This window comes from Rattus norvegicus, chromosome 15 (assembly GCF_036323735.1).
Source record: "Rattus norvegicus strain BN/NHsdMcwi chromosome 15, GRCr8, whole genome shotgun sequence".
In the NCBI taxonomy this organism is placed as follows: domain Eukaryota; kingdom Metazoa; phylum Chordata; class Mammalia; order Rodentia; family Muridae; genus Rattus; species Rattus norvegicus.
In genome coordinates this window covers 13,692,855-13,716,853 of record NC_086033.1, presented here as the reverse complement: position 1 = coordinate 13,716,853, position 23,999 = coordinate 13,692,855, and the positions used below count along the sequence as shown (strand labels likewise).

Genomic DNA, 23,999 nt, shown 5'->3' with positions numbered 1-23,999 from the left:
CAAACCTGTTTGCCTTTTAAAACAAGGGACCTAGTAGTTTCAATTAGCTAATAAATTGACTAAAGAGCTAACCTTGGGGTAAAGAGCTAGTTGCTTGTTGTTCTCTAGAAGTCAAGTTATAGTTAGCTTAGTCCTCAATATGATCAGAGACCTGAGTCGGATAAATTATAATCTAAATGGCCTATGTATCAATTAAAATGACAGAGATTAGTCCGTAGTCCACTACCTAGATAGTTGTCCCAGGCTCCTGTGGTTTCCATGGCATCATGGGCAGAGGCAGTCTTTGGCCATCAGGCCCAGAAGATGGGAGGATTTTTCTGTGGAGGAGGAACACGGGAGAGATCAACCTCACCTTGTCTTTTTTTTTTTTTTTATAAACTTATTTTTTAAGATTTTACTTTATTGTATGAGTACACTGTAGCTGCCTTCAGACACACCAGAAGAGGGCATCAGATCTCATTACAGATGGTTGTGAGCCACCATGTGGTTGCTGGGATTTGAACTCAGGACCTCAGGAAGAGCAGTCGGTGCTCTTAACCACTGAGCCATCTCTCCAGCCCCCAACCTCACCTTGTCTTAAGCAACCTGTGGCAAACAATTCTCTGGAGTCCTGTTTGTCCACAGTTGAGGCCAGGTCCTAGCAGTAGGCAAGACATTGGGGCATTCTTGCCCAGTGATTAGCTTGCTATGGACCAGGGGGAGTCCTTTGTTGTTGTGCCCACATCTTCTCTAAGACATTGGGCGGTGAGGGGGTCACTGCTAGGATTTGGGAGTCTCTGTTTGTCATAATAGTTTAAAATGTCAAATGAACTACCATAGTTAGTAGATCCTCTGACAGGTTTGAGGGCTAATACCTACCAAGCATATCTGAGTTGAACAATCTTCGTTTTTAGTTATCTGCTTTAAAGTGTACCTTGCAAACATCAAACAAAAGGCTAAAATAAAGCTTAGTATTGTCATTAACTGCATCAGTCCTTAGCATGATTTCAGATATATTTCTGACACATTAAAGTAGCTTTCATGAGACTAGGACTTTAGGGTTTATCCCTGTTAGGTTTAGAACTTAAAAAAAGAAAAAAAATCACAGTTTTGAATTGAAGCTCTTCAATTATCCAAATCAAACTCTTAATTCATAAACATGGTTCACAAAGAGACCAGGAACCTTTCTGACCTTTATATGGCATATCGTCATAGAACAAGAAAGTATCCTTGGTGACATGTTTCTTTGTCCAGCTCATGTCACCTGTTGATCTCCCTAGTTAAGATGGCTGTGAGTCCATATGTCTTTCCAGGCCTGTGGTCACCCTTAATCAAAATGGTGATGATGCTGTGTTTTTACCTTCTTTATTCCACACTTAAGACGGTAAAGATACATGTTGCTTATATCCCATAATGGAATCAAATTCCCAGACAAATGATCGGTACACACCTCGGAAGTAGTTAGCTTAATGGCTCAGCTCAGAGCAGCCATTGGCCTGAGCAGGTATGTGTGCACCGCAGTCCCTGGCTTAGACCTGTTGCACACATAGAGGCAAGATACTTACAGAACGTACGGAGGGAGACCAGGCAGATAGAAACAGGGCTTAGGTCAAGGAAAAACAGAAGAAAGGAGGGTTTTTTGTTTTTGTGATATGCGTGTGTGCTCTCCAATTGTTTAGGCAGTGTATTGAGGCCAGATTCGATAAATCTGGAGACTAGGAGACAGTTTTGATGGATGAGGTATGGATGAGTCCCAGTCCTGGGTACCCAGAATCCCAAGGAACCCCGGGGGGACGGAACAGAGAAGGCACAAGATGTAGTGCTAAATCATCGTTACTCAGACAGGGGCTGGTGCTAGGAGCACAAGCATAAATGGATCACAAGCATAAGTGGGTCACCTGGTATCAGGATTTTGAGATAAGCCAAGAGAGTGACGAAAAAAGTGCTGGAAAAATGAAGCCTTATTCAGGGACGTGGTCAGACTCACAGAAGCATTTAAATCTGCCAAGGTCGAGCCTCTGCTTAGCCCAGGTTCTGATAGAAGGAAGCAGTGAAAACAAATTGTGGGTTCAATCTGGCGGCCTAGGTTCTGCTGAGATGGTCTCTCTCTCTCTCTCTCTCTCTCTCTCTCTCTCTCTCTCTCTCTCTCTCTCTCTCTGTTCCTCTCTGATCTAGAAAGCTTTTTCTTGCTATTCTAAAAACTCTCTGGTTGAGAGAGCTAACTTTCTGCTCCAGAAAGCTCTTGCTGCTAGTAAACATTCTAAAAACTCTCTAGATAGCTCATGGGAGTTCTGACCAAAACCAGAAAAGCTGCTATAAAGTTTTTGGATCTTCTGACCAAGTCAGAAATCCTGTTAGGAAAATTCTAAAAGTAATTTTTTTGTTTTGTTTTTTGATTAAAACCAGAGAGCCAGAAAAAATTCTAAAGGAGCAGTGTCCACTTTTCAGATAACCTTAGTGGGATAACTGCTAGGAAGCATTCTATTTTATTTTATTTTTTGGAGCTGAGGACCAAACCCAGGGCCTTAGTGTTTGCTAGACAATTCAGTTATTCCAGGCTCTCTCTTGACCATCCCACAAATCAGCATTCCATGACCTTATTCCTTGACTCTTGGGAAAAGGACAGCAAGTACATTGTTTGTTTTTGTTTTTTTAATGTTGCAAAAGAACTCAAGAAATCAGCCTGCCTTTCTAAATTTAGCTGGGTGCCCTGTTCTGAGATTACCATTCCCCCCACACCTGGACCTAAATTTGCTCTGTCCCAGGTTGACCCTGAACTCAGGAATCTGCCTGTCTTTGTATCTTTCTAACAATCTGGCTCATATTGTAGCTGCTTCTGTTCCTTCAAATCCGTGAAGCTCCTTATACAATTCATATTGCAACCTTCTATTTTTGCATAGTTGAGAAATTATATATTTTCTAACTCGTGTTTTTAGAGTTCTTTTCCACAGCCTTAGAAGGGCTGTCCTGAAGGTCCCAGCACTTACCATTCTGCTGAGACATTCGCCATACCTTTGCCTTTCTGACTCAGGCTGTCTGATAATCATGGAGTCATCAACATTGACAGGGAGGGCATTCCTCGGAGGAACATACAAATATGTCCATTATTACAGACACAGCCTTACATCCAGAGCAGCATTAACCCTCATGGAGGTCAAGGCTTGCTGGCCCTGTCTCAGAGGCAGGAAACGTGTCATTCTGTACCTATGATATCACTTTATTATCTGGTTAACTAAGGTTTTTAGTATTTGGATTCTTTATTTAATGCATCTGCAGAGGATTTGATGCTCTTTCTGTCCTCTATGGGTCCCTGCACTTATGTATACATATCCATCATAGCTCCCACCCCACGCATAATTAAATCTTTTAGAAAAGGAGGTAGTGTGTGTGTGTGTGTGTGTGTGTGTGTGTGTGTGTGTGTGTGTGCATGTGGAGGTCAGAGGACAATTTATGAACTTGGTTCTCTCCACCACGTGGGGCCTGGAGATTGAATTTAGACTTGATGTCAAGTGACTTTACCCACTGAGCCATCTCACTAGCCCTGTAGTAGCATTTTAATTTGCCTTTACAATGTCTACTGAGTTGGGATTTAATTTATACAAGAAAATACTTAAGAATGCTCCTACTTGGAGATGGAGAACTGGCTCAGTGGTTGAGAGCCCTTGCTGCTTTGCTAAGGACCCAGTAACAGTTCTTAGTGCCGTCTGTAACTCCAGTTCCAGGTAATCCGATGCCATCTTCAGGCCTCAGCAAGCCCTATACACTTGGTGCACTCATAAAGTGAATAAATCTTTAAAAAAAATGTTTAAGAAAGGCTCCTAGATATGGGACATCCATACTTATGGTGTGTGAGTGGCCGAGTCTTGGTAGCATTTCTGGAGAACAAATGTAAAGCCTGATTCATGACACTGACTTAACCCTCATGAATCTGAAGGTTCCTTTGTCCTAATCCCTCATGGCCAAAGTGAAAGCCAGGCAGGACAAAGTTACATGTCCAAAGAGGTAATCACTTTGACAAGGCTATGGCCACTACAAAAAAACAACTATGTGCAGAAGAAATCCTAACACCAGAAAGCAATTCTGCTTTTTTATTTTTAATCCCAAGGAAGAAAAGTTTCCAAGGAAATATAGCTGCAAATAATACCATCTGTCCAGAATTATTTTGCTAAGGAAGACTATGTTTGCAATTGTGACCCTGACATAGTCTCTCCTCCTCTTCTTCCTCCTCTTTAAGCAACTATACAGCTTGATGTTGTAGAAGCAGAGACAGAAGAGGTGACTGGAGGAAATGGGCTTCTCCGAGCCAAGAGAACCACCAAGAGATTATCTGTGACGTCACTTCCTTCAGGGCTGCAGAAGGTAAGGGGCTGGCATCAACCTGCTTTGAAAGGTCTACATAGATTGGTTTCTCTGGGTGTCTTCGGATTTCCACTGCTCTGAAGAGATACCATGACCAAAGTGACTTATAAAGGGCAACATTTAATTGGGGCTGGCTGGCAGTTTTAGAGGTTCAGTCCATTATTATGGCAGGAAGCATGGCAGTGTCCAGGCAGATATGGTGCTAGAGAATCAACTGAGAATTCTACATCTCGATCCAAAGGCAGCCGGGATCTTCTCTGCCCTGGGCAGAGCCTGTACATCGGACCTCAAAGCTATCCCCACGGTGACATACTTCCCCCAACAAGGCCACACCCATTCCAAGAAGGCCACACCTAAGAATGTCACTCTCTGTGACCAAGCATTCAAACACAGGAGTCTATGGGGGCAAAACCTCTTTAAACCACCAACTGGGTCTTGCCAAAACCATGTTCTAACTTCCCTCACGCACAGTAATCCCACTGCACCTGTTGCTTGTGTTTCCACCAAGAATTTAAGGTACAGTAAGGGTCTTTTCCAGATCAGATCCTTCTACTTCTGAACTCAACTTATTCAGCTCCTCCAGTCTGGCCTACACTAGTTGAGAGCTTTGTGAAGACTCAACAAATTGTTCAAAAGTTGAGGTCACACACTAGGAATGTGGCTGATCCAGATGCTATGTGCATGGCGGTGTTGCCCAACCACCCAACAGCCGCTTCTGCAGAGGCATCATGGGTTTATCTGATAAAGTTGCTATTAGTCACATATGCCATTTGAGAGCAAAATGTAGCCAGAGTAAGGTTTTCAAGTGTAAACTTTGTAGATGATACTTCAGGGTCAAATATTGGATGAGAGGCTGCAATGATGGTTTGGTTGTTGGGAACACTGGGCTGTCCTGGAGGACCTGAGTCCAATCCTCAGCACCCACAGGGCAGCTCATAACTGTCTGTGGCTCTAGTTCAGGGGATCTGACACCTTCACACAGACACAATTGCAGGCACACCACCAATACACATAAAATAAAAAGAAATTTTAAAAAATGAAATGAGCCTGAGTCTAAGCCAAAGATATCTTTATTTTGTTTCATTTTTCGAGATAGGGTTCTCTGAGTTCCTGGCTGGCCTGGAGTTCATTATGTAGATCAGTCTGGGCTCAAACTCAGTTATCTGCCTGCCTCTGCCTCCCGGGTGCCACCACACCCAGGCTAATTTATTGTTGTTACATGTTTATTTGTGTGTTGGGGAGGTGTACACCATCTGAGAACAGTTTTCCGTAGCTGTTTCTCTCCTTTCGCCATGTGGGTCTTGGGTCTAACTCAGGTGCTCAGGCTTCGGGGTACCTGTCCCCACAGATCTGTCTGTCTGACTCTTACCTCTGGTGTGTATGAGTGCTCAGGTTAAGGCTTATGGTTTGTTTTGTTAATGTTATTATTTCTAGACATGGCCTCTCTATACAGTTCTGGCTGGTTCTGAATTCACTACGTAGGTCAGGCTGGTCTCAAACTCACAGTGCAATCACGCCCCACTTGGTTTTGTGTGGTGTGAGCAACAGGATCTTATTTCGTTGCTGTGACTGGTTTCAATTTCTCAGAATCCAACAATCTCCCTGTCTCAGCTTCCTGAGCAGCAGAGACTGTGGGCATCCCTCTTCCTAGTTATTTTAAAAACAGAACCCTGAACTACTATCATAATAACCGCTTATGTGATGCTGGCTCTCAATGCCAGGGTGTTCTAATTGCTTAAAACATTCAACTCAGAAAGTGGCTGCAGTTCTCTAAGGCAGGCAGTCACATAGCTTCATTTTAGGGACAACTCTGGGACCTTATTAATTGGTGACAATGAATGGGAGTCAAGTTTTCAATAAAGGCTGAGTGCTCCCATTCATAATTTCTCCCATTTTTTTCTTTAACGTGGTTTTGGGAATTGAACTCATGCCTCACACATAACAAGCACATACTCTACTAATGAGCCAAACTCCTCCCCCTACCCAGCTCCATTGTTAAATACTGTGTGTTAAGTGTACTGGGTGAGAGCCACCTGTGACTATATGAATTGAAATTAGATGGAATTAAATATGTAGTTTCTCAGATGGGGTGATGGTGGCACACACCTTTAATCTCATCACTCAGAGGAGGCAGAGGCTGGCAGATTTCTGAGTTGGGAGGCCTGCCTGGTCTACAGAATGACTTCTAGGTCAGCTAGGGCTTCACAGAGGATGGCCTTTTTGGGCGTCAATGGGAGGAGAGACCCTTGGTCTTGTGAAGGTTTGATGCCCCAGTGTAGGGGAATGCCAGGGTGGGGAGGTGGGAGGCAGTGGGTGGGTGGGGGAACACCCTCATAGAAGCAGAGGGTGGTGGGGTAGGATGGGGGGGTTCCCGAGGGGAAACCGGAAAAAGGGATAACATTTGAAATGTAAAGAAAATATCCAATTTTAAAAAGCCCAAAAAGTCTAGTTTCTGTTATAGTAGCCATTGACGTACCCAATAACCACATGTAGCTAGTGTCTTTCTGTACTGTGTATCAGATAAGCATTTCTATCTTCGTAGAGGAGAAGAAGGTTCCATCACATATTCTTGGCTGTCACTGTCAGTATACAATAGTAGTTTTGTATTTTGCTTCTGGGTTATCAGGTGCCTTTATGTTCTGAGCTATTTCTGGGTTTGGGGACTACAGAAGTCTTCTCACTATATAAATGGCAGTGACCAGAAGATGAAAAAAAATTGGCCATAATTAAGGATTTCTGTGTACCGATAGACATCAGAGGGTAGCAACTGGCTATAGAGGGTTTTATCCCAGTTCTCACAAATGCTCCCAAAATTATCAATTACTTGCCCAGATTTTAAAACTAGGACATTTCAAACAAAAATGTTTCTTTTGAAACTTTCTTTGGAAAACAGGAAGCTTTAGAAACAGACAACTTGCAGGGTTGAAGAGAGATGCCCGCCAGAGAAGGCCTGTTCTGTCTGGGCTACCCACCCTCACTCATCCTGGTTTAGAAAACCTGACTCAGCACTGAACTTTGCAATAATTAGTGGGAAAGCACAGGACCACTTAGTAACCACCAATTACGGTAGATGTTTTGGTGTCTTACTTAGCCTGATGTGGTGGTGCATACCTCTACTCTTGGCACTCAGGAGACAAAGGTGTGTGTGTGTGTGTGTGTGTGTGTGTGTATGTGTGTAGAGTTTGGGGCCAGGCTTGCTTGGGCCTATATAGCAAGGTCTAGAGTCAAAAGAAAATGACAATGACGCAAACGGGATCCTTAGATGGGCCAGGGAAAGTTCAGTGTGGATCAACTAGCAGGCACTCAGTGATGGCTGAGCCTAAACGTGACCCGTGGAACCACTCTGCACAGCTGATCAAGCACAGGGGGAATGGAGAGGGAAGCCAGCGGGGCTCAGCACCCAGGACTGAGTTCTCACAGCGATGCTATTAGGACAGGTACTTGTAATCAGTAAGCCAAGGACAAGGGAAGAATGCCAGACATGGCCAAGAAGAAGCTAGGCAAGGCTTCTTTATGGGTTGCCATGGAAATAAGAAAACCCAGAGACACAAGAGCAAGGGAAGAACTGCGCCCAGCATAATCTGTTTTCTGTGGTAATGGTCCCTGACACTGTCTATCTTTTTGGAGCCAAATAATCTCATTTCTCTGCACCCTATACAACTCTTTAAACAGAGCTCTGGGCACAAAGGAAATGCAGGGGTGCAGAGAATATGAATATGAATTTCAACTGTTACTTGGCAAACAACGACTTAGAGAATGTCGGGGGGGGGGGGGCTATGGGCTGCTGGTGCTGAACTGACACATATATCTTCATGGCTTGCTTTGCATTTTAACAACAGGCACCATACTCATCAAAAAAGAGACCACACTTCCCAGCACTAAAGAAGAAGCAGAGCATGCAAGCCATCCTCCGGAAATCAGAGCTGACTGTAGGCGAGCTGCAAATGCAGGTAGCGGGCAAAACCTTGCCTTTTCTGTCTCAGAAGCACCAGACACCAGGCTTAACTAAACATCTTGCCCTGCAAGACATCAGAGAGGGGCCTAATTAACAATTATCATTAGAAAATACTGTCAGTGGGGGGCTTTGAGAGAGGGTAAGGGACTGCTAAGGAGACCTAGGAGGACAAGAGTGCATAATAAATATTAAAGGAATTCCATTAAAATGAGGCTCACACAGGCTTGAGCAGAAATGAGGTCGTCTTAACCCCTGTGTAGTAAATCTGTTTTCAAGCTCTGTTTGCTATGAGCTGAAATGGAACACTCCATTGGCACTCTGAGGAAAAACAAGCAAGTCTTTGCTTTTAGCAGCTTCATTTCTTTATATCTGTCTATTACAGGTGGACGACCTCATAGAAACAGTGACTGACAAATCCATGAAGCTTTTGGAACAAAGACACGCTGAGCTTAAGCAGTGTGAGTCTCTAGGAGCTGAGATCCTTCAGTCTTCCAAGCAGTTCCAAAGGCTTTCCAAGAGAACCACGAGGAAGTATAAGCTGCGAAGCGCATGCTTTCCCTGCACCTGCTGCTGCTGCTGCTGAGTTCCTAGTACACAGCCCAGCCACAAAGAGGACCCTGCCTCAGACACACAGGGTGGACCAGCAGCAGCCGGAGTCATCTGAATCTAACCCCATGCTACAGCAGGTGCAGTCCCTCACACGTAAACACATGCACTCTGCACGCATGCCCCAAAGTAGGTATTTTAAAAAAGATTCCCCAAGAACAAAACACAGAAGAGAAGCATTTACCAACCATGTTCCTTAAATACTAACAGAGAGAAATGCAGAAAAGCAATGCAGATGAACTGATCTCATACAACAATACAATTTTTTTAAAAGACTTACTGATTTAATGTATATATGAGTACACTGTAGCTGTCTTCAGACACACCAGAAGAGGGCATTGGATCCCATCACAGATGGTTGTGAGCCACCATGTGGTTGCTGGGATGAACTCAGGATCTCTGGAAGAGCAGTCAGCGCTCTTAACCGCTGAGCCATCTCTCCAGCCCCTAACAACAGCTATTCTTAACAGTGTGGAAACTCCCCTACAATAAACACACACACCATTAAGTACTGATCATAGCCCCTCTAAAGCCTATTCTTAGACCACGTTTTCTAAGGAGCTACTAATACCTTCTAGAAATCGACTCATTTTCTAATTTGCAAAGGCAAGCTACCTAGAGTTTTGAATGAGCACAAAGATCCTGCTGGAGATATTTTATTAAATATTTTCCGATGCTGAATTCTAGGTTTAAGGATAAAAATGCATTTAAAAATACATATACATGGATACATTTCCTTGTGTGAAGAAATACAAATGAGGCATGAATTAATATTTGAAAGCAAAGTATTTCACTGCCGAAGTTGAAATCGAACCCAGGAAGCCCATGCAGCTATTGCCTGTCCTTGCGGGCGGACGGACAGCGACGTCACCATCTATGGCTTAGGGTCTGCCTCCATGGCGCTTTCTTGAGCTTCTTCCACCTCTGACAGCTTGTCGTCATCTGTAGTTAGGAAGACACAAAACCTTACTTCATGTCACCTACATTTTGTGCCTGGTAATGCATGAAAAGTTTTATTTTGCATTGGCAAATACATTTTCATCAAGGCAGCAAAATAACAAGTTATGGCTGCAAACAGCCCACATCATTGTTTGTTTTTTTTTTTTAATTTTAAAACATGTATTTATTTTATTTATATGTGAGTACACTGTAGGTGTCTTTAGACACTTCAGAAGAGAGCAGCCCATTGCAGATGGTTGTGAGCCACCATGTGGTTGCTAGGAATGGAACTCAGGACCTCTGGAAGTCAGTGCTCTTAGCGGCTGAGCCACCTCTCTAGCCTCCTTTGGTTTTAAAAACAGGTCAGGGCAAGGGCACATCATGCTCGGCCTAATGACTTAAGCTCGATCCTGGGAACCACATGGTGGAAGAAGAGAACTGACTTCTAGTGGCACAACAAGTAGCCTCCACATGCACAACATGGTTATGTGTGCAGCCCCGTACACACATGTGCACACACACAAATGTTATACATTTGGTTATTTTTACATATTACTAAGAATATATAATTTGTGTGATAGATTTCATTAAACACTAAAGAACTAAAATCTAAGTCGTAGCCTTAATTAAAAAAAAACAAAAACGATCAGAAAACACAGGAAGTTCTACTTGGTTACAGTCACAAGAAAGATCAAGTCTTCAATTTCTCGGTGGGCCCCCCATTTGCTGAGCATGTAGGCAGCCTAATATACCAACAACTTACAGTAGTTTGCACGTGTCCTGAATCATTAGTCAGGAAACACTCCCCATCACTCTTGAAGTTTTCTTATTAGTAGACATGCATGCAAAGCACAGATTACCACAGAATCACTGCTCTTCTGTTTGTATACAGAAAGTTGAACAGAGAGTGTTTTCTAATGCCATCCAGATATAGCACTGGATTCTGGAGGCAGACTCTCTCACCAAAGCACTCCCCAGTCATTTAAAGTCTTCTGAAGCTGCAATTTTGAATGGTTTTACTTACTCTCCAATGTCTGTTGAAGTTCATGGATGGTACTAAGAAGAACGTGAAATTGTTTCCGTCTCAATTCCAGCTGTGTTAAGAAGAAAACAACTTATATAAGTTTATCTCTAAACACACACACATACACACACGTAGAGGCTAACATATATATTCAAATACCTTATCTTCAACACTTTCTTTAATATGCGAGAGATGCTCTAATTCTTTGCCCAGAGCCTCTAGCTCCCTGAGGGAACAAAATAAAACAAAACAATGTTATATTTCGCTACTTTGGGGGAAAACTTATATAGTATTTGGGCCACTAAATAATAATCTGAAAATAAAAAGGGTTTTGAGAGATGGCTGGGCAGTTAAGAGCACTTGCTCCTGTTTCAGAAGACCCAGGTTCTATTCCTAGTTCACAAACAGTGGCTCACGACCGTGTCTGTAATTCTAGTCACAGAGATCTGATGCCCTCTTCTAGCTGCTACAGGCACCCGGTGTGCAAGTGGTACATAGATATGCATGCATAACATCCATAAAAAAGGAATCCAATAACCCTGTGGCAAGATTTTGTAACTGGATGATTTCTTAGCTCCTAAATTGTACTATAGATGCAAATTTTATAATAACAAAAATATAATTACATAATTTCTTTTAGATACACCTATTTGTATCTCTGAATAATATACAGTATTAGTATAGAATATTTGAGAGGGAATTTTTAACTTTCATAAATGTTTCAGAAATGGTTTAAAGTTCTTTTTTTTTTTACTGTTTGCATGTTTTTCAGCTGTTTTAGTGTGTAGCATAGTCTTTATTGGTATTCAGTATTCTGTTAATAGATTAAAGCGTACATCTCCATTTCCTTTGGGGACATACTACACATCTATTCTGAACCAATAGGTAGTGACCCTGGAGATAGCAAGGGCTTTCATCAGGCAGTGTAAGACCCTGTGATACTAAACAATGACCTTTCCTTTGGGTATACTCTGTTTATCTGAGCAGGTAGTTAGTGTGAGGCATAGCTCTTCACCATTTTGTATAACAGCCAGCTCCCTATAAGCTCTATACTCACTTCAGTGTCTCATGCCTGTCCGGATGATGCTGGATAACTTTGGCCAAAGCGTCATATTCTGAAAGACAAGAAAATATTTGCCAAATTAAGGCATTTTTTTTTGAATCTGGATTATCAAAAAGAAATGTGTAAATGAAAATAACTCTTATTCACTTTCTTAAAGAAATGACAATAATGTGGTAGTACATATCTTTGATCCCTGCACTTGGGAGGCAGAGGCAGAAACCAAGGCCAGTAGATCCCTTTTTACTCCAGGCTAGCCTGGTATAAATAGCAAGTTCCAGGACAGCTGGGGCTATTACACAGAGAAATCCGTCTTGAATAAGACCAAAACCAAACCAAACCAAAGGGGCTGGGGATTTAGCTCAGTGGTAGAGCGCTTACCTAGGAAGCACAAGGCCCTGGGTTCGGTCCCCAGCTCCGGAAAAAAAAAAAAAAAAAAAAAGAACCAAACCAAAACAAAACAAACAAACAAAAAAAAAAAAAAAAAACCAAGAAAAGGCCAAGAATTATGAGAGCACTGCCAACACTTTAAACATTGCTTTTATCTTACCTTTTCCAATTTATGTAATGGGAAGAGCCTAGTATTAAAAATAATTTCCAGGGCTAGAGAAATGGCTCAGCACTTAAGAGCATATACTAATGTTTCACAGAACCCCAATTCAGTCTCCAGCACTCATGTAGTTTACAGTTGCCTTAACTCCAGGGATAACAGGGCCAATTATGGCCTCCGTGGGCACCTACACTCAGCTGTATACAGACACACATATAAAACTAAAGTTCTTTCAGATAGCCAGATAGGACACCAAGTGAAGGATAACCTAAGAGATTAGAATAAGACTAAACGTTACTTCTGTGTTTAAAGTGTTTACACTTATTTTATTTTTGAATACCTATGGGTGTGGGAGGGCGATGGCACAAGGGACTCACTCCTCTCCTACCATGTAGGTCCTAGGCTGGTGGGCGGCAGGCTTGGTGGCAAGGGCTCCACCCACTGGGCCACCTGGCTGACCTTGACTTTAACTTTGCTATTAGGGAATTATGTGGATAACGCTTGTTTGCTTTATGAATAATGAAGGGTTAAAATTCTTTTCCTTTTTCTTGAAAGTAGCTTTATTAAACTAGCAAATAAATACCTCAGTCTGTCATAGAGTTCACATTTGCAGACTAACTGTACTACTGCTTAGGGAAAAGGATCTGAAGATAGTAAAAAATACTGAAGATTTCTTGGATAAATAATAAAACTCAGCAAAATATTTTTCAGCATATCTTGTGTTCTCTATTTTAAGTAACAGTGTTAAGAATAAGTGTAATTGTTAATTATTTTTTTGTAAACTGATTCACGGTGCAGATTTTGCCTTTCAATATTAAAAATTTCATGGAACCTGAAGTTAGGAATAAAATATCTGCAACCCAAGTCCTTCAAATCCTTACCTTGTCGATTTTTTCGTATTCGTTTTGCCTGAAGAATCTGCTTTTTACACTCAGCAATTTTTTCATGTGCTCCAGCAATACTGCATTCTATTAAAAAACGGTAGTTATAATAAGACGTATAATGTCTGCTTTTAAGTAGACATTCCACTGACAACACAACAGACGATGACATTCTAAAAATATCTACAACACAAAGTGCTGTCTTACTACATGACACTGTGGCTGTAGATGGTAGATTCTTTACCACTGTAATTACTGACAGTATCTTACTACAATCTACATACTGCTATCAGCTTTTCCTTTAAACTGCAAAAATACAATTCTAGAAAGAAGCACTATGTTTACCTATTTCTTTGTATATTTTTTCATAGTTTTCCATTTCTCTGAGGTTCATATCATACACCAGCAGCGTTTTGCCCATTGAGAACTCACACTGAGACAGCGTGCTCAGCATCCGCTGGTACTGGCTGTATCTAACGAGAGAGAGAAAGAGAAGAAAAAGAAATCGTAAACTAAACAAAGTTCTGACCGAATTATTTAACTGAAATAGCTTAGAATATCCACCCTTACCATTTTCTTTGCTAGACATGGTGTACGTGAATTTATAAGTTATTCTGGTTACAAAGGCAGAATGAGACTACTGTCCTCATCTTATCAAAATTATGTGTCTGCATCTTAAATCATCCCTAACAATAGAGTTTCATCAGAATTTTGTTCTCACAACTTTCATACTTAAGCAGAAAGTAAATCCAGCAAAATTTCATAAATTAGCATGTGATTATTATTTTACAGCAACTTATATATTTACTTATTAGCAAAGAAAAAACATTTAGAGATACTTAGCAAATACTGATTTGCTAAAAGTAATCAAATTATTACAGCTGAGTTTGATCTTTACTTCTTCCTTTACTAATGTCCTTTCTGCGTATTATACAAACATAAAGGAGACCTCCAAAGAGAAGGACCGAAAAAAAACCAAAAAATAAAAAAGCAAACAAACTTCTGATCAGTTAAGAAGTGGCTACTGGGGGCTGGAGAGATGGCTCAGTGGTTAAGAGCACTGACTGCTCTTCCAGAGGTCCTGAGTTCAAATCCCAGCAACCACATGGTGGCTCACAACCATCTGTAATGGGATCTGATGCCCTCTTCTGGTGTGTCTGAAGACAGCTACAGTGTACTTACATATAATAAATGAATAAATCTAAAAAAAAAAAAAGGAAAAGAAGTGGCTACCCTGGACAGATAAGATGAATAGAACTATTTAACATGGCCTTAGTAAAATTCCAGCAAGATGTTGGTATAGAAACACAGTGGAATGAAGTACCCTTCCTCTTGGGATCCAGAGTTACACCATTTAATGAAGCTTTTCACTAGGAGATTAATTCTCCGATCATCTCCAGCACCGTCTCCATCTATCAGAAGACGCTTCCGGATGACTTCGTCTGGAACAAAAAGGATGAACGGGAATTAACACAAACATTTGGTTCTGGACAAATCTCAAGACAACAGTATATAACTACTCACTTGTTCAATGAAAATTGCTGAACTATAAATACATTTAATGCCACCAGCTGAGGTGTCACTTAGAAGCAAGAAGGCCAAAATGGTAAGCTTTATGTGCATCTTAGCACAATTAAAAATCTTCTGTTTGTTTTTCCTCTTTAAAGAAAAGCGGTTGGCTATGGTACATCTGCCCCGTCCTAGGGGCTGAGGTCTTTGGTGAAACTCTACCCTTATAATCGGCATTCTATGGGTCGTTGAGAGGAAATTTTCAAGTACAACAGAAAGGCTAAGTCAGTAATTGGTAAGAGAACTACTTTTGAAAAAAAAAAAAAAAGCTGTTCAAACTAAAGGAAGCCAGGACTGTAGTAAGTGAGAGGCACTGACAAAGTTTCCTTGCATGTAGTATCATGTCAGAAAAAGAGTAAACAGGTCAGAGAGATGAAAAGATCCATGAAGTAACAATTTAGTTGTAGGCGCTAAAGCAACACTATCTCACCCTTCCTGAGGGACAGTGCAGGCTGGAGTTCACTGTGCAGCCTCTGCCTCCACACAACAGGATGACAGGTATGAGCCATTACCCTGACTTCAGTGTCTCCATTTCTGCCCAATGCAAAGAGAAAATAGAAATGCAGTGGGAGATGATGGCGAGAACAAACAAATGGTGTCCAAGCAGCCTGTGTGGCAGTCCTGAGCTAGTGCTCTTACCAGGACCAAATCATGCTGGGCCATAGTCATAAAAACAAATGGAAACGGGGAAGAAATCATCCTTCTACCACATCATAACTCAGTAATATAACTGTTGCCATGATGTTCAGACACTCTACTGACACACAGTTACACATGTAGAGACGTGGATACAGTTAATCATGCTTGAAATGGATACACCTTTGCCTGGCCCCCAGAAAAAGTATTTTGAGTTTTGAGATACTGAGGAGCTTATTCTGAATCTCTGTAGCAGAGGCTGGAATTACAGGTGTGCGCCTCCATGCAAACAGACGTAGAGAGAGGCTTTTAGCAGTGCTGTCTACAGTAGATATTTATACTGCAAAGCTGAACATTGAGGCTTCTTAAATTGTGATGCACTCAAATAATGTTAGGATAACAACGAAACTACCTCTTCAGATAAAGTAACTTCTGAGAAGCAGAGGATGTTGTCCAGTGTGTAAAACAAAATGCATATATATAATATATATATATATTATATATATACACACACACACATATATATATACATATATATATATATTCAGAAAATAAATCTGGAGGCATTTATGGGTAATGAACAATATTAATGATTGTTTCTGATAAACAGATTACAGATAGAGATGAAAATGGTTTTCTTAGATACCATTTTATCATTTTTGTTTGTTTTCTGGGCTTTCATTTTCTTTTAACTGAATTCACTATGTTTTGAGTACAAATGTAAAGGAGGATAATTCCTGGAGAGCCTGCGTGAATCAAGAGCAACGTCTCTGACAACAGCTCCAGCAGGCGTAATGGCAGAAGCACAAGTGCAGCGGAGTCAGACCAGTATAGGGCGCCCTTAGACAGACACCTTTAGAATAGGTTTCTTTGAAAACCTGTTCAAACTACAGATTCATCTGTTCGTTTAACGTTTAAATGTGTTTAAAAAAATACTAATGTTTTCGAGCTTTAATTACCAAACAACTTGAAGAGACCAAGGTAAATAAGACAGTCCTTAAAGAGATTAAAAAGCAGAATTTTTGAACATGAGTACATACACACATCCACTTACACATTCTCTGTCACACACACATTTTGGGACAAGGTCTTGGTATGTAATTTTGTCTTCAGGGCATAGTGTGCCCCGAATCTTGCTGGCTTCAAATTCATTTGTCTGCTTTAGTCTGTCAAGGAAAGGCACACCTTGGGGCGGGAAATAGCTCAGTGGTTAAGAATGCATTCTGCTCTTCCTGAGGACCCAAGTTCGGCTCTCAGCACCCAAGTCTGAGAGTTTACAGCCCATGTGGGATGTCAAACATAAATGCAGTAGGAAACAGCAAGGGACTAAATACCACCACACCAATGTGCGACTAAAAATCTTTAAACTTCGCTTTATGATCATGACAGCTGTACATGTTAAGTTCTGTGCATCTTTACATGTGAATGTAGTACTCCTATTTTACTCCTATTTGTAAGGCTTTTGCAAAATGTCCACAAACCAAATAACCAAATCAACTGCCCCAACCAACTTAACCTACTTTTGTAGCTCAGCTCAGACTAGCCTGGAACTCATAGCAGTTCTTCTGATTCTCTCTCTCTCTCTCCCCCTTTTTTTTTTTTTTTTTTTTTTTTTGAGACAGGGTTTCTCCATGTAGTTCAGGCTCTCTTGGAACTCATTATGTAGACCAGCCTGGCTTTGAACTCACAGACACCATTCAGTTTTTGCCTCTGGAGTGCTGGGATTGAAGGCATGAGCCACCACACCCAGACTGACTTCAGTATTTTATAATTGGGTTTGATGCCCCCAGAGGCCAAACACTAACAAAGACTAGCACTTATTTTCATTATCATAGCAACAATTACTTGTACAAAAGGTGTGAGCAACTTGTACAATAGTACCCATTGAGCACACTGAAGTGTCTGCAGTAGTTAGAAGAGCATATACCTCAGAGGAAGTAGGATTTGACTGGCTTTTTTATGAGATCCTAACGTAGGCTTCACTCAGGAGTATCAGCTATAGTTAAGCAATATGATATGATTTATATACCATAACACTATAATAATAAATGAAAATACTCCAACAGTCTAAAAGTGGGTGAACAAGTTAAATATGGTATAGGCACATGATGGAGTACTATCACGCTGGAAACAAAGATGAGGAAAGCTTTTGATACAGAGATAAATTTAGAAGACAAAGAAATGTAGAATATGGCATCACTGAAATAAAAGGGGGAAGTTTATTTACATATGCTTGCATTTGCTTCGCTACACTGTAATGATATAGAATAATAATGAATAAATAGAAGGGGTTATCAAGAAAGGGCCAATATAAGTGGACGATGGAGGAATGGATAGGCTGGTTAGAGTACCAGCAGACTCAAAATCTGCTAGCTGTTCTGTGTAACAAGGAAAGAATGCTGAAGTCTTCCCATTTCAGGCCATACCAGCAGGGACAAAGCTGTGCACTCCAGCAGAGTTGGGGAACAGGCAGACTAGAACCTCAGAAAACTGGATGAGAGAAGACAACGCACACTCCAACATCACAAACGCTGACTTTTTGTTTTCTTTTTTTAATTCTTTTTTTTCGGAGCTGGGGACCGAGCCCAGGGCCTTGCGCTTGCTAGGCAAGTGCTCTACCACTGAGCTAAATCCCCAACCCCACAAACGCTGACTTATGCGTCTGCGAAGATGGTATCTGTCAGTGGGCAGCTGGACTTTCTAGTAGGAACACGGAAAACGATATACAAAAAATCAACTGCAGGCTGGGGATTTAGCTCAATGGTAGAGCGCTTGCCTAGCAAACGCAAGGCCCTGGGTTCGGTCCCCAGCTCCGAAAAATAGAAAAAAGAAAAAAAAAATCAACTGCAACTGGAAAAAGCTCATTAGCAAGGCAGCTTGTGAGGAGGCTGCCAAGCCACACGCAGCTAGGAGCCACATGGTCTAACCTAAGAGGGGAGTCACAGGTGCTGAAAGGCAGGTTAGGACGTGGGATGGGAAGGAGCAGGCGGCACGAGAGGGGATGTGGTAAAAGTAGTCTGCACAGGGGAGGCTTATGATCTAAGCAGACTGTTCTTCACAGCGCTGGGCCAGAACAGAACCTGGAAACAACAGTTTAGGCTGTGCTCCCAAAGTCTGCTCGGTGTGAGTACCTGAGGTCCACACCTAGCTTCTGTGAAGTAAGGGTACAGAGCTGTCTGTAGGAACGGTGGAAAGCATCTCGAAAATAAAGTGGGGTTAAGAGCATTCAGCTATAGTGCACTCATAGACACATGAAATAAACAAATCTTTAAAAAAGTGAAAGTAACAATGTCTATCCTTAGGAAACCCTCAAACATACTATCCTTTTTTTAAAAAGAAAAGATTTATTTACTTATTTAATGTATATGAGTACACTGTAGCTGTCTTCAGACACACAAGAAGAGGGCATCAGATCTCATTACAGATGGTTGTGAGCCACCATGTGGTTGCTGGGAATTGAACTCAGGACCTTTGGAAGAGCAGATGGTGCTCTTAACCGCTGAGCCATCTCTCCAGTCCATTTATCCTTTTTTTAAAAAAATGTTAAATATTAACCCACAACTTGCAACACCTTAAAAATGTTATTAATAAATTAAGATATTTATATATACATACAGCTACGTATCTATGCAGATACATATGATGCATTCAAAATTTTGCACAATAGAGATTGCTTATCTCAAACTGACAGTAATTCTTTCTTAAACATTGTATGGCCAGTCACTGTCTGGAGCACAGACAAGAGTTACTGCCACAGCATATACCTTTTAGCATCTACTCTAACAACACATAGAAAGGTACATTCCTGGTGTGTGAATAACTTCTATTCTTTTTATAGTTCCTAACATAAAAGGCATGAACATTTTTTTTTAGCAACACCTCATATTTTAGGTCTGTACTTGAACATACCTAAAACACTTGACTTCAAAGGTTACCATGAATGAAGCCTTCTGTAAGTAATCTGATTGCCTGTACTAATCCCATCAGACCTTGGGGCCATTCTATAAAAACAAATAAGCAGAAGAGGCTTAGAAACAATTTTGTTGATATTAAGTTGAGGAGAAACTATGATCATGCAAAAATGATGTTTATATAAATTCCTATTAGATTTATCACTCCATTAGCACCACTCATGAGTTATTAAGATGAATCACAGAGCTCTTTTTTTACCTTCCTCCTTCCTGCCCCCACTCCTCATGAAGTTTAAAGTCATGAGGATGAGTTTCAGGGTCAACGGTCTTAAGAATATACATAACAGGTGGATACAGTGAGTAAACACGACACTCAGACGCTTCTATGTTAAAGTGCTCTCACCGAAGATACTCACGTCCAATTAAACAGACTGTTGATAGTAAACCGCACTTAAGTTAAACATCTCAAGCTAGCCATGTCTACAATCCCAGTATTTAGGAAGCTGGAGCAGGAGGATCAGGTAATTGTATAATTTAAGGATAAAGCTTTGTTTTGAGAAACTATCTCCTCTAGAAAGCAATTATTTAATGTTGAATCAGTTCACAGGCAACGGAGCAAGCCAACTGGAGGATGCCCTGGTAAACCAAAGTGCTCCACAGTGGTCACTTGAATTCCATGAAGCAGCAACACTTGTACACGGTTGTTCCTATTTGTCTCCTCTCACTGAGGAGTGTACTGGCACAGCTAGTGAATTAACGAGTCATTCAGTTTCAAAGGGCTTGACATGAGTTATCCTACTTGAGTGCTTTACATGAGTATATCCTTGATAAATACTCCTATACAGTCTGCACTATTATCTTCCATTTACAGATGACCGGTCTATGCCATCTTTGCCTTTACTGGAAAATGTATACAGTTACATCAGATAGTTTCATTATTCTGTCATATTGTTTCTAGCATATTAAAGTCATTTTAAGTTTTAGTGAGTGTATGTCTATGGGAGCTGTCTGTCATAGCCAAAAGCTCTAAGTGCAGTGTAGAGCCACATCTTACCTGTTTCTTCCCATATGTTACCTTAGATATCATTAACTACCTAATGTTCTTTGTACTACAAAAAGGGTTCAAAAACAGTTTAACACCCTTTAAATCATCACCTACAACATAAACATATAAGCTGTTTCAATAGTTTAAATTATCTTAACTGGTTTTCAGTTGGCCAAAATCCAGGAATGGCTTTGCCAGAGACAAGCTGTCTGACTAAGTCACTAACTGCCCAGGACTCCCTTCCATTTTCTCACCTGTGAATGACAGTGCTGGGGATATAACTTAGCTCAGTGGTAGATACGTGTGTAGCATGCAAAGAGCTCCTGGTTCAATCCCAGTAACGAGTATATACGCACAGTGACACACACACTGATATCTATGCTCTAGCATCCCTCTAATCTTCTGTACCTAGCACCTCACATTTGTTGATGGCTTACTTAAAACTTGCTGCAGTTCAATTTTCTTCCCCCAAAGCAGAGGAAGGGGCAGTCAATGAAGACACACTCCTCCACAGAGGTGGTGGAGTGGAAAAAGGTTAGTAAAACAACTTCTGTGTTTACTGAACTTTAGTATGTATTTGATTCAGTACAAAGTTCTTTATAACTTTTACTGTTTCATTTTCTAAACAGCACTCGAGGTAGATTTTATTAGTTTCTTCATCTACAGAGAACAAAACTGAGTCTTAAAGAAGCTAGGTAACCTCCACAAAGGTGAGAAGCTTGTAAATGTAAAGTGGGGACTCCTGTGGCCTCCAAAGATTAGGGGGCTGAAGTTCTCTTCTCACCTGAAAAAATCCCTTTCTCCTTTGGAGCAAAGCACAAAATCATCCAAGTCATAAACATAATACATTCTCTGACCTCCCACATCTGAGCAGTCCTGACATTCTCGTGAGCTCTGTTCACTTAGTGAATTCCCTTAGTTGAAGTATTGTCATACTGACCAATGACCCCATTATCTCCTCCCACTAACCCACTGCAGCAGGGGCTGAGCTCAGACCACACTAGCTGAAATCAGCCTCAGCAGCTAAGAGCGAGGAGCATCTGGCTGTTCTCCAAAGGTACCATGCTCAATTCCCAGCACCTACACACCAGTTCACAGCTCCCTGTACCTTCTTCAGTCCTACAGGGTTAGATACTCTTCTGCACTCAGTGGTGTTGATGCTATTTCCTTTGGGTAACAGATTCATTTATAAAATGGGGATAACCAGAACGAATGCTGCAAGTGTCATAGAGATGTTAGTGAAAGGAGAGTGATTTCTGCAACCCCCTTCCCATTTCCTCAATATTCTCCAGAGTAGAATGGGTGTGTGAGTCTTAAATGTACATCTGGAACTGAGGATGTAGATCAGGATGAGGATATACAAAGTTTTCTAATGAACAGGACCAGTGCTGTCAGCATTGGAAATAAAGACATCAATTAATTACATAAAAACAAATCTGATCACATCACACTAACATTTAAAACGTTCAATGACCAGATGCTGTGATACGTTCCTTTAAGCCCAGCACTCAGGGGGCAGAGCAAGGGGAATCTCTGTGGGTTCCGGGCCAGCCAGAGCTACATAGACCTTGTCTCCAAACCGAACCAAACTAAACCAACCAAAAAACCCTTTCACTGGCTTTCCCTGACCTTAAAACTTTCATGGTGTAAACTTTTTCTAAGTTCTAGTACATGCCAGCTTTAATTTCTTTTGTCATTTTGGGACTTGTATAAGTGGTTGGCCATTTGTAATTTCAGTTTTAAAACACCTATTTACCCTTCAAAGGAAGGGGGAAAAGCAAGTTTTTTCAAGTTTTCTAGTCACCAGTAGAAATATCAACAACGGTTCAATTCCCAGGACCCATTTGGTGGCAGAAAAGAAGTGACTTCAGCAACTGTCCTCGGACTACCACGCTTGTGGGGTGGCCTGCCTGGAGAAAGGTGAGGGAGGGAGACAGAGACAGCTCTGACACACACAAGCACAGTAAACCCAGTAAATTTCCCTTCACCTACCCTCCCGAGTTTTAATGTTTACAGCCACACACAGACCTATAAGAAGAAACACCTTTGCCTGTTGGTTCTAGGTTTCAAACATGTTAAGTAAACAAATGAAACTAGAATTAAAAAAAAAAAGGTTTAAAATTTCCCCCACCAAGCCTTTATTTATCCCCCACACAGGCATTTCCTCGGCCCTATCTTGTTCCTCCCGCTTTCTGGACGTCCTCAGTTTCTCCACTGGTATCCATAGCTACCGGTCAGCCCATCAAATAGCGGCAAGCCACCGGAACCTTTCTACCAAAGCCGGTACCTTCTAACTTCTTGCTCCATTAGCCTATCGTATCAGCCCATTCTCCCCCCAAACGTGCCCTTATTTCTGTCCTCGGTCCACAGACATCAATTGTCCACAAGCCATCACTCCCAATTCACTCTGGCTAACAACTTCTCTCCCCAACATGCCCTCCTTTTGTTGCCGCGGTCCAAGCCGCCGGCCTGATCCCATGTTGGCGCCTTACCTTGTAAGCCGCCCAGATACACTTCCCGACCGGCCCTCCAGACACCCCTATTTCTCTTAGAGGCTGTCCCCACCTCGGTGTCCTCACTCCACCGCCCTCCGAGCTCCAGGGCTCCCAGGGGCCCGCCGCGCTGCCGGTGGGCCCGACTCAGCAAGGCCGGGGAAGCCCCCCAGGCGGCCCCCTCGGCGCACTGCATCGCTCGGGCCGGGCGTGCGGCCCTCCCCGCTTCCCGCCGCGCACCGCCCCTGAAGCCCCCACCCCAGACTGCCCGGATCCCGGCGCTGCCCCGCGTCCCCGCACCCCGCGGCGGCCTCACCGTCAGTCACGGCTCCCATGGCGTGCGCGGCGGCGGCGGCGGCGGCGCGAGCTGAGGCGGCGGTTGGCGGCGGAGGTCAAACTCCCACAATGCAGCCGGGTAAACAGTCATGGAGGAGGAGGCGGCGGCGCCCGCGGCCGCCCTCTCCGACTCCTGAGTCGCGCCGCGCCGTGCCGCGCCGCCGCCGCCGCCGACCCGCGCTGCCCGCGCTCGCCGCTCTCCGGGGGCGCGGAGCGGCCGGCGGGTGAAGGGCGAGGCGGGCGGGCGGCCGGCGGCGGCTCGGCCCGCGGACCCCGCCGTCTCGCCCGGCCCCTGCCCACAGGCCGCCCTGGAGGCCGCGGCCAGCCGCCAGGTGAGCTTCGGCTGCGCGCGCTCCCGGGGCTTCGCGCCTGACGCTCCAGGTGACCTCTGCCCCCGGCCGCCAGGGACCGCGCGCTCCGGTGGGACGGGGGCGCGGCGACTGCCACCAAGGTGGCGCCCACGCGCGCCACGGTGGGTCTCGAACCCGGGTTCTTGAGGCGGGAGCTTCTTGAGCTCTGGCGGGGAAAGGAACTTGGTTACCTGTCTTGAGGACTTCACTCAGGATTAGGGGCTTAGGTCCCGGCGGTTCTCACCCTCACCCAGTTCTCCCCCGGTGCTGGAATCCAGATGGGGTGCCTTCATTTTCATACTGTCTT

At 42.8% G+C, this 23,999-nt stretch overlaps 3 protein-coding genes across 8 annotated transcripts in view; 2 read left to right on the top strand and 1 right to left on the bottom strand.

The window, feature by feature from the left end:
* Window positions 1-9,174, top strand: part of C15h3orf49 (similar to human chromosome 3 open reading frame 49) — an 18,604-nt gene extending 9,430 nt beyond the window's left edge. Inside the window, exons 3-5 of one of the 2 annotated variants that reach the window (XM_008770644.4) lie at window positions 4,214-4,338; window positions 8,178-8,288; window positions 8,676-9,174. In XM_008770644.4, coding sequence (XP_008768866.1) covers window positions 4,214-4,338; window positions 8,178-8,288; window positions 8,676-8,876 — 437 coding nt within the window. In that variant the 3' untranslated portion in view covers window positions 8,877-9,174. Of the gene's footprint in view, window positions 1-4,213; window positions 4,339-4,715; window positions 4,855-8,177; window positions 8,293-8,675 lie in introns of those variants that run through there. The other variant, XR_005493856.2, reaches the window with a different exon arrangement.
* Thoc7 (THO complex subunit 7) lies at window positions 9,162-23,999 on the bottom strand. Of its 5 annotated transcripts, XM_006251725.4 has the most exons (9): window positions 19,468-19,555; window positions 15,353-15,456; window positions 14,678-14,795; window positions 13,699-13,826; window positions 13,354-13,440; window positions 11,920-11,977; window positions 11,022-11,088; window positions 10,863-10,932; window positions 9,540-9,841 (listed from the first exon to the last, which is right to left on the bottom strand). In XM_006251725.4, the coding sequence occupies exons 1-9, from the start codon at window positions 19,494-19,496 to the stop codon at window positions 9,774-9,776; spliced, it is 729 nt and encodes a 242-aa protein (XP_006251787.2). In that variant the 5' UTR covers window positions 19,497-19,555; the 3' UTR covers window positions 9,540-9,773. The 5 variants fall into 5 exon arrangements, with proteins under 5 accessions (NP_001258223.1, NP_001258222.1, XP_006251787.2 ...); NM_001271294.1 differs by lacking the exons at window positions 15,353-15,456; window positions 19,468-19,555 and adding an exon at window positions 23,884-23,999 and having other exon boundaries at window positions 9,162-9,841; NM_001271293.1 differs by lacking the exons at window positions 15,353-15,456; window positions 19,468-19,555 and adding an exon at window positions 23,323-23,394 and having other exon boundaries at window positions 9,162-9,841.
* Atxn7 (ataxin 7) overlaps window positions 23,543-23,999 on the top strand; it is a 145,453-nt gene continuing 144,996 nt past the window's right edge. The window contains 1 exon segment of the mRNA NM_001427063.1: window positions 23,543-23,674. The gene's annotated coding sequence lies outside the window, so the exon portion shown is untranslated.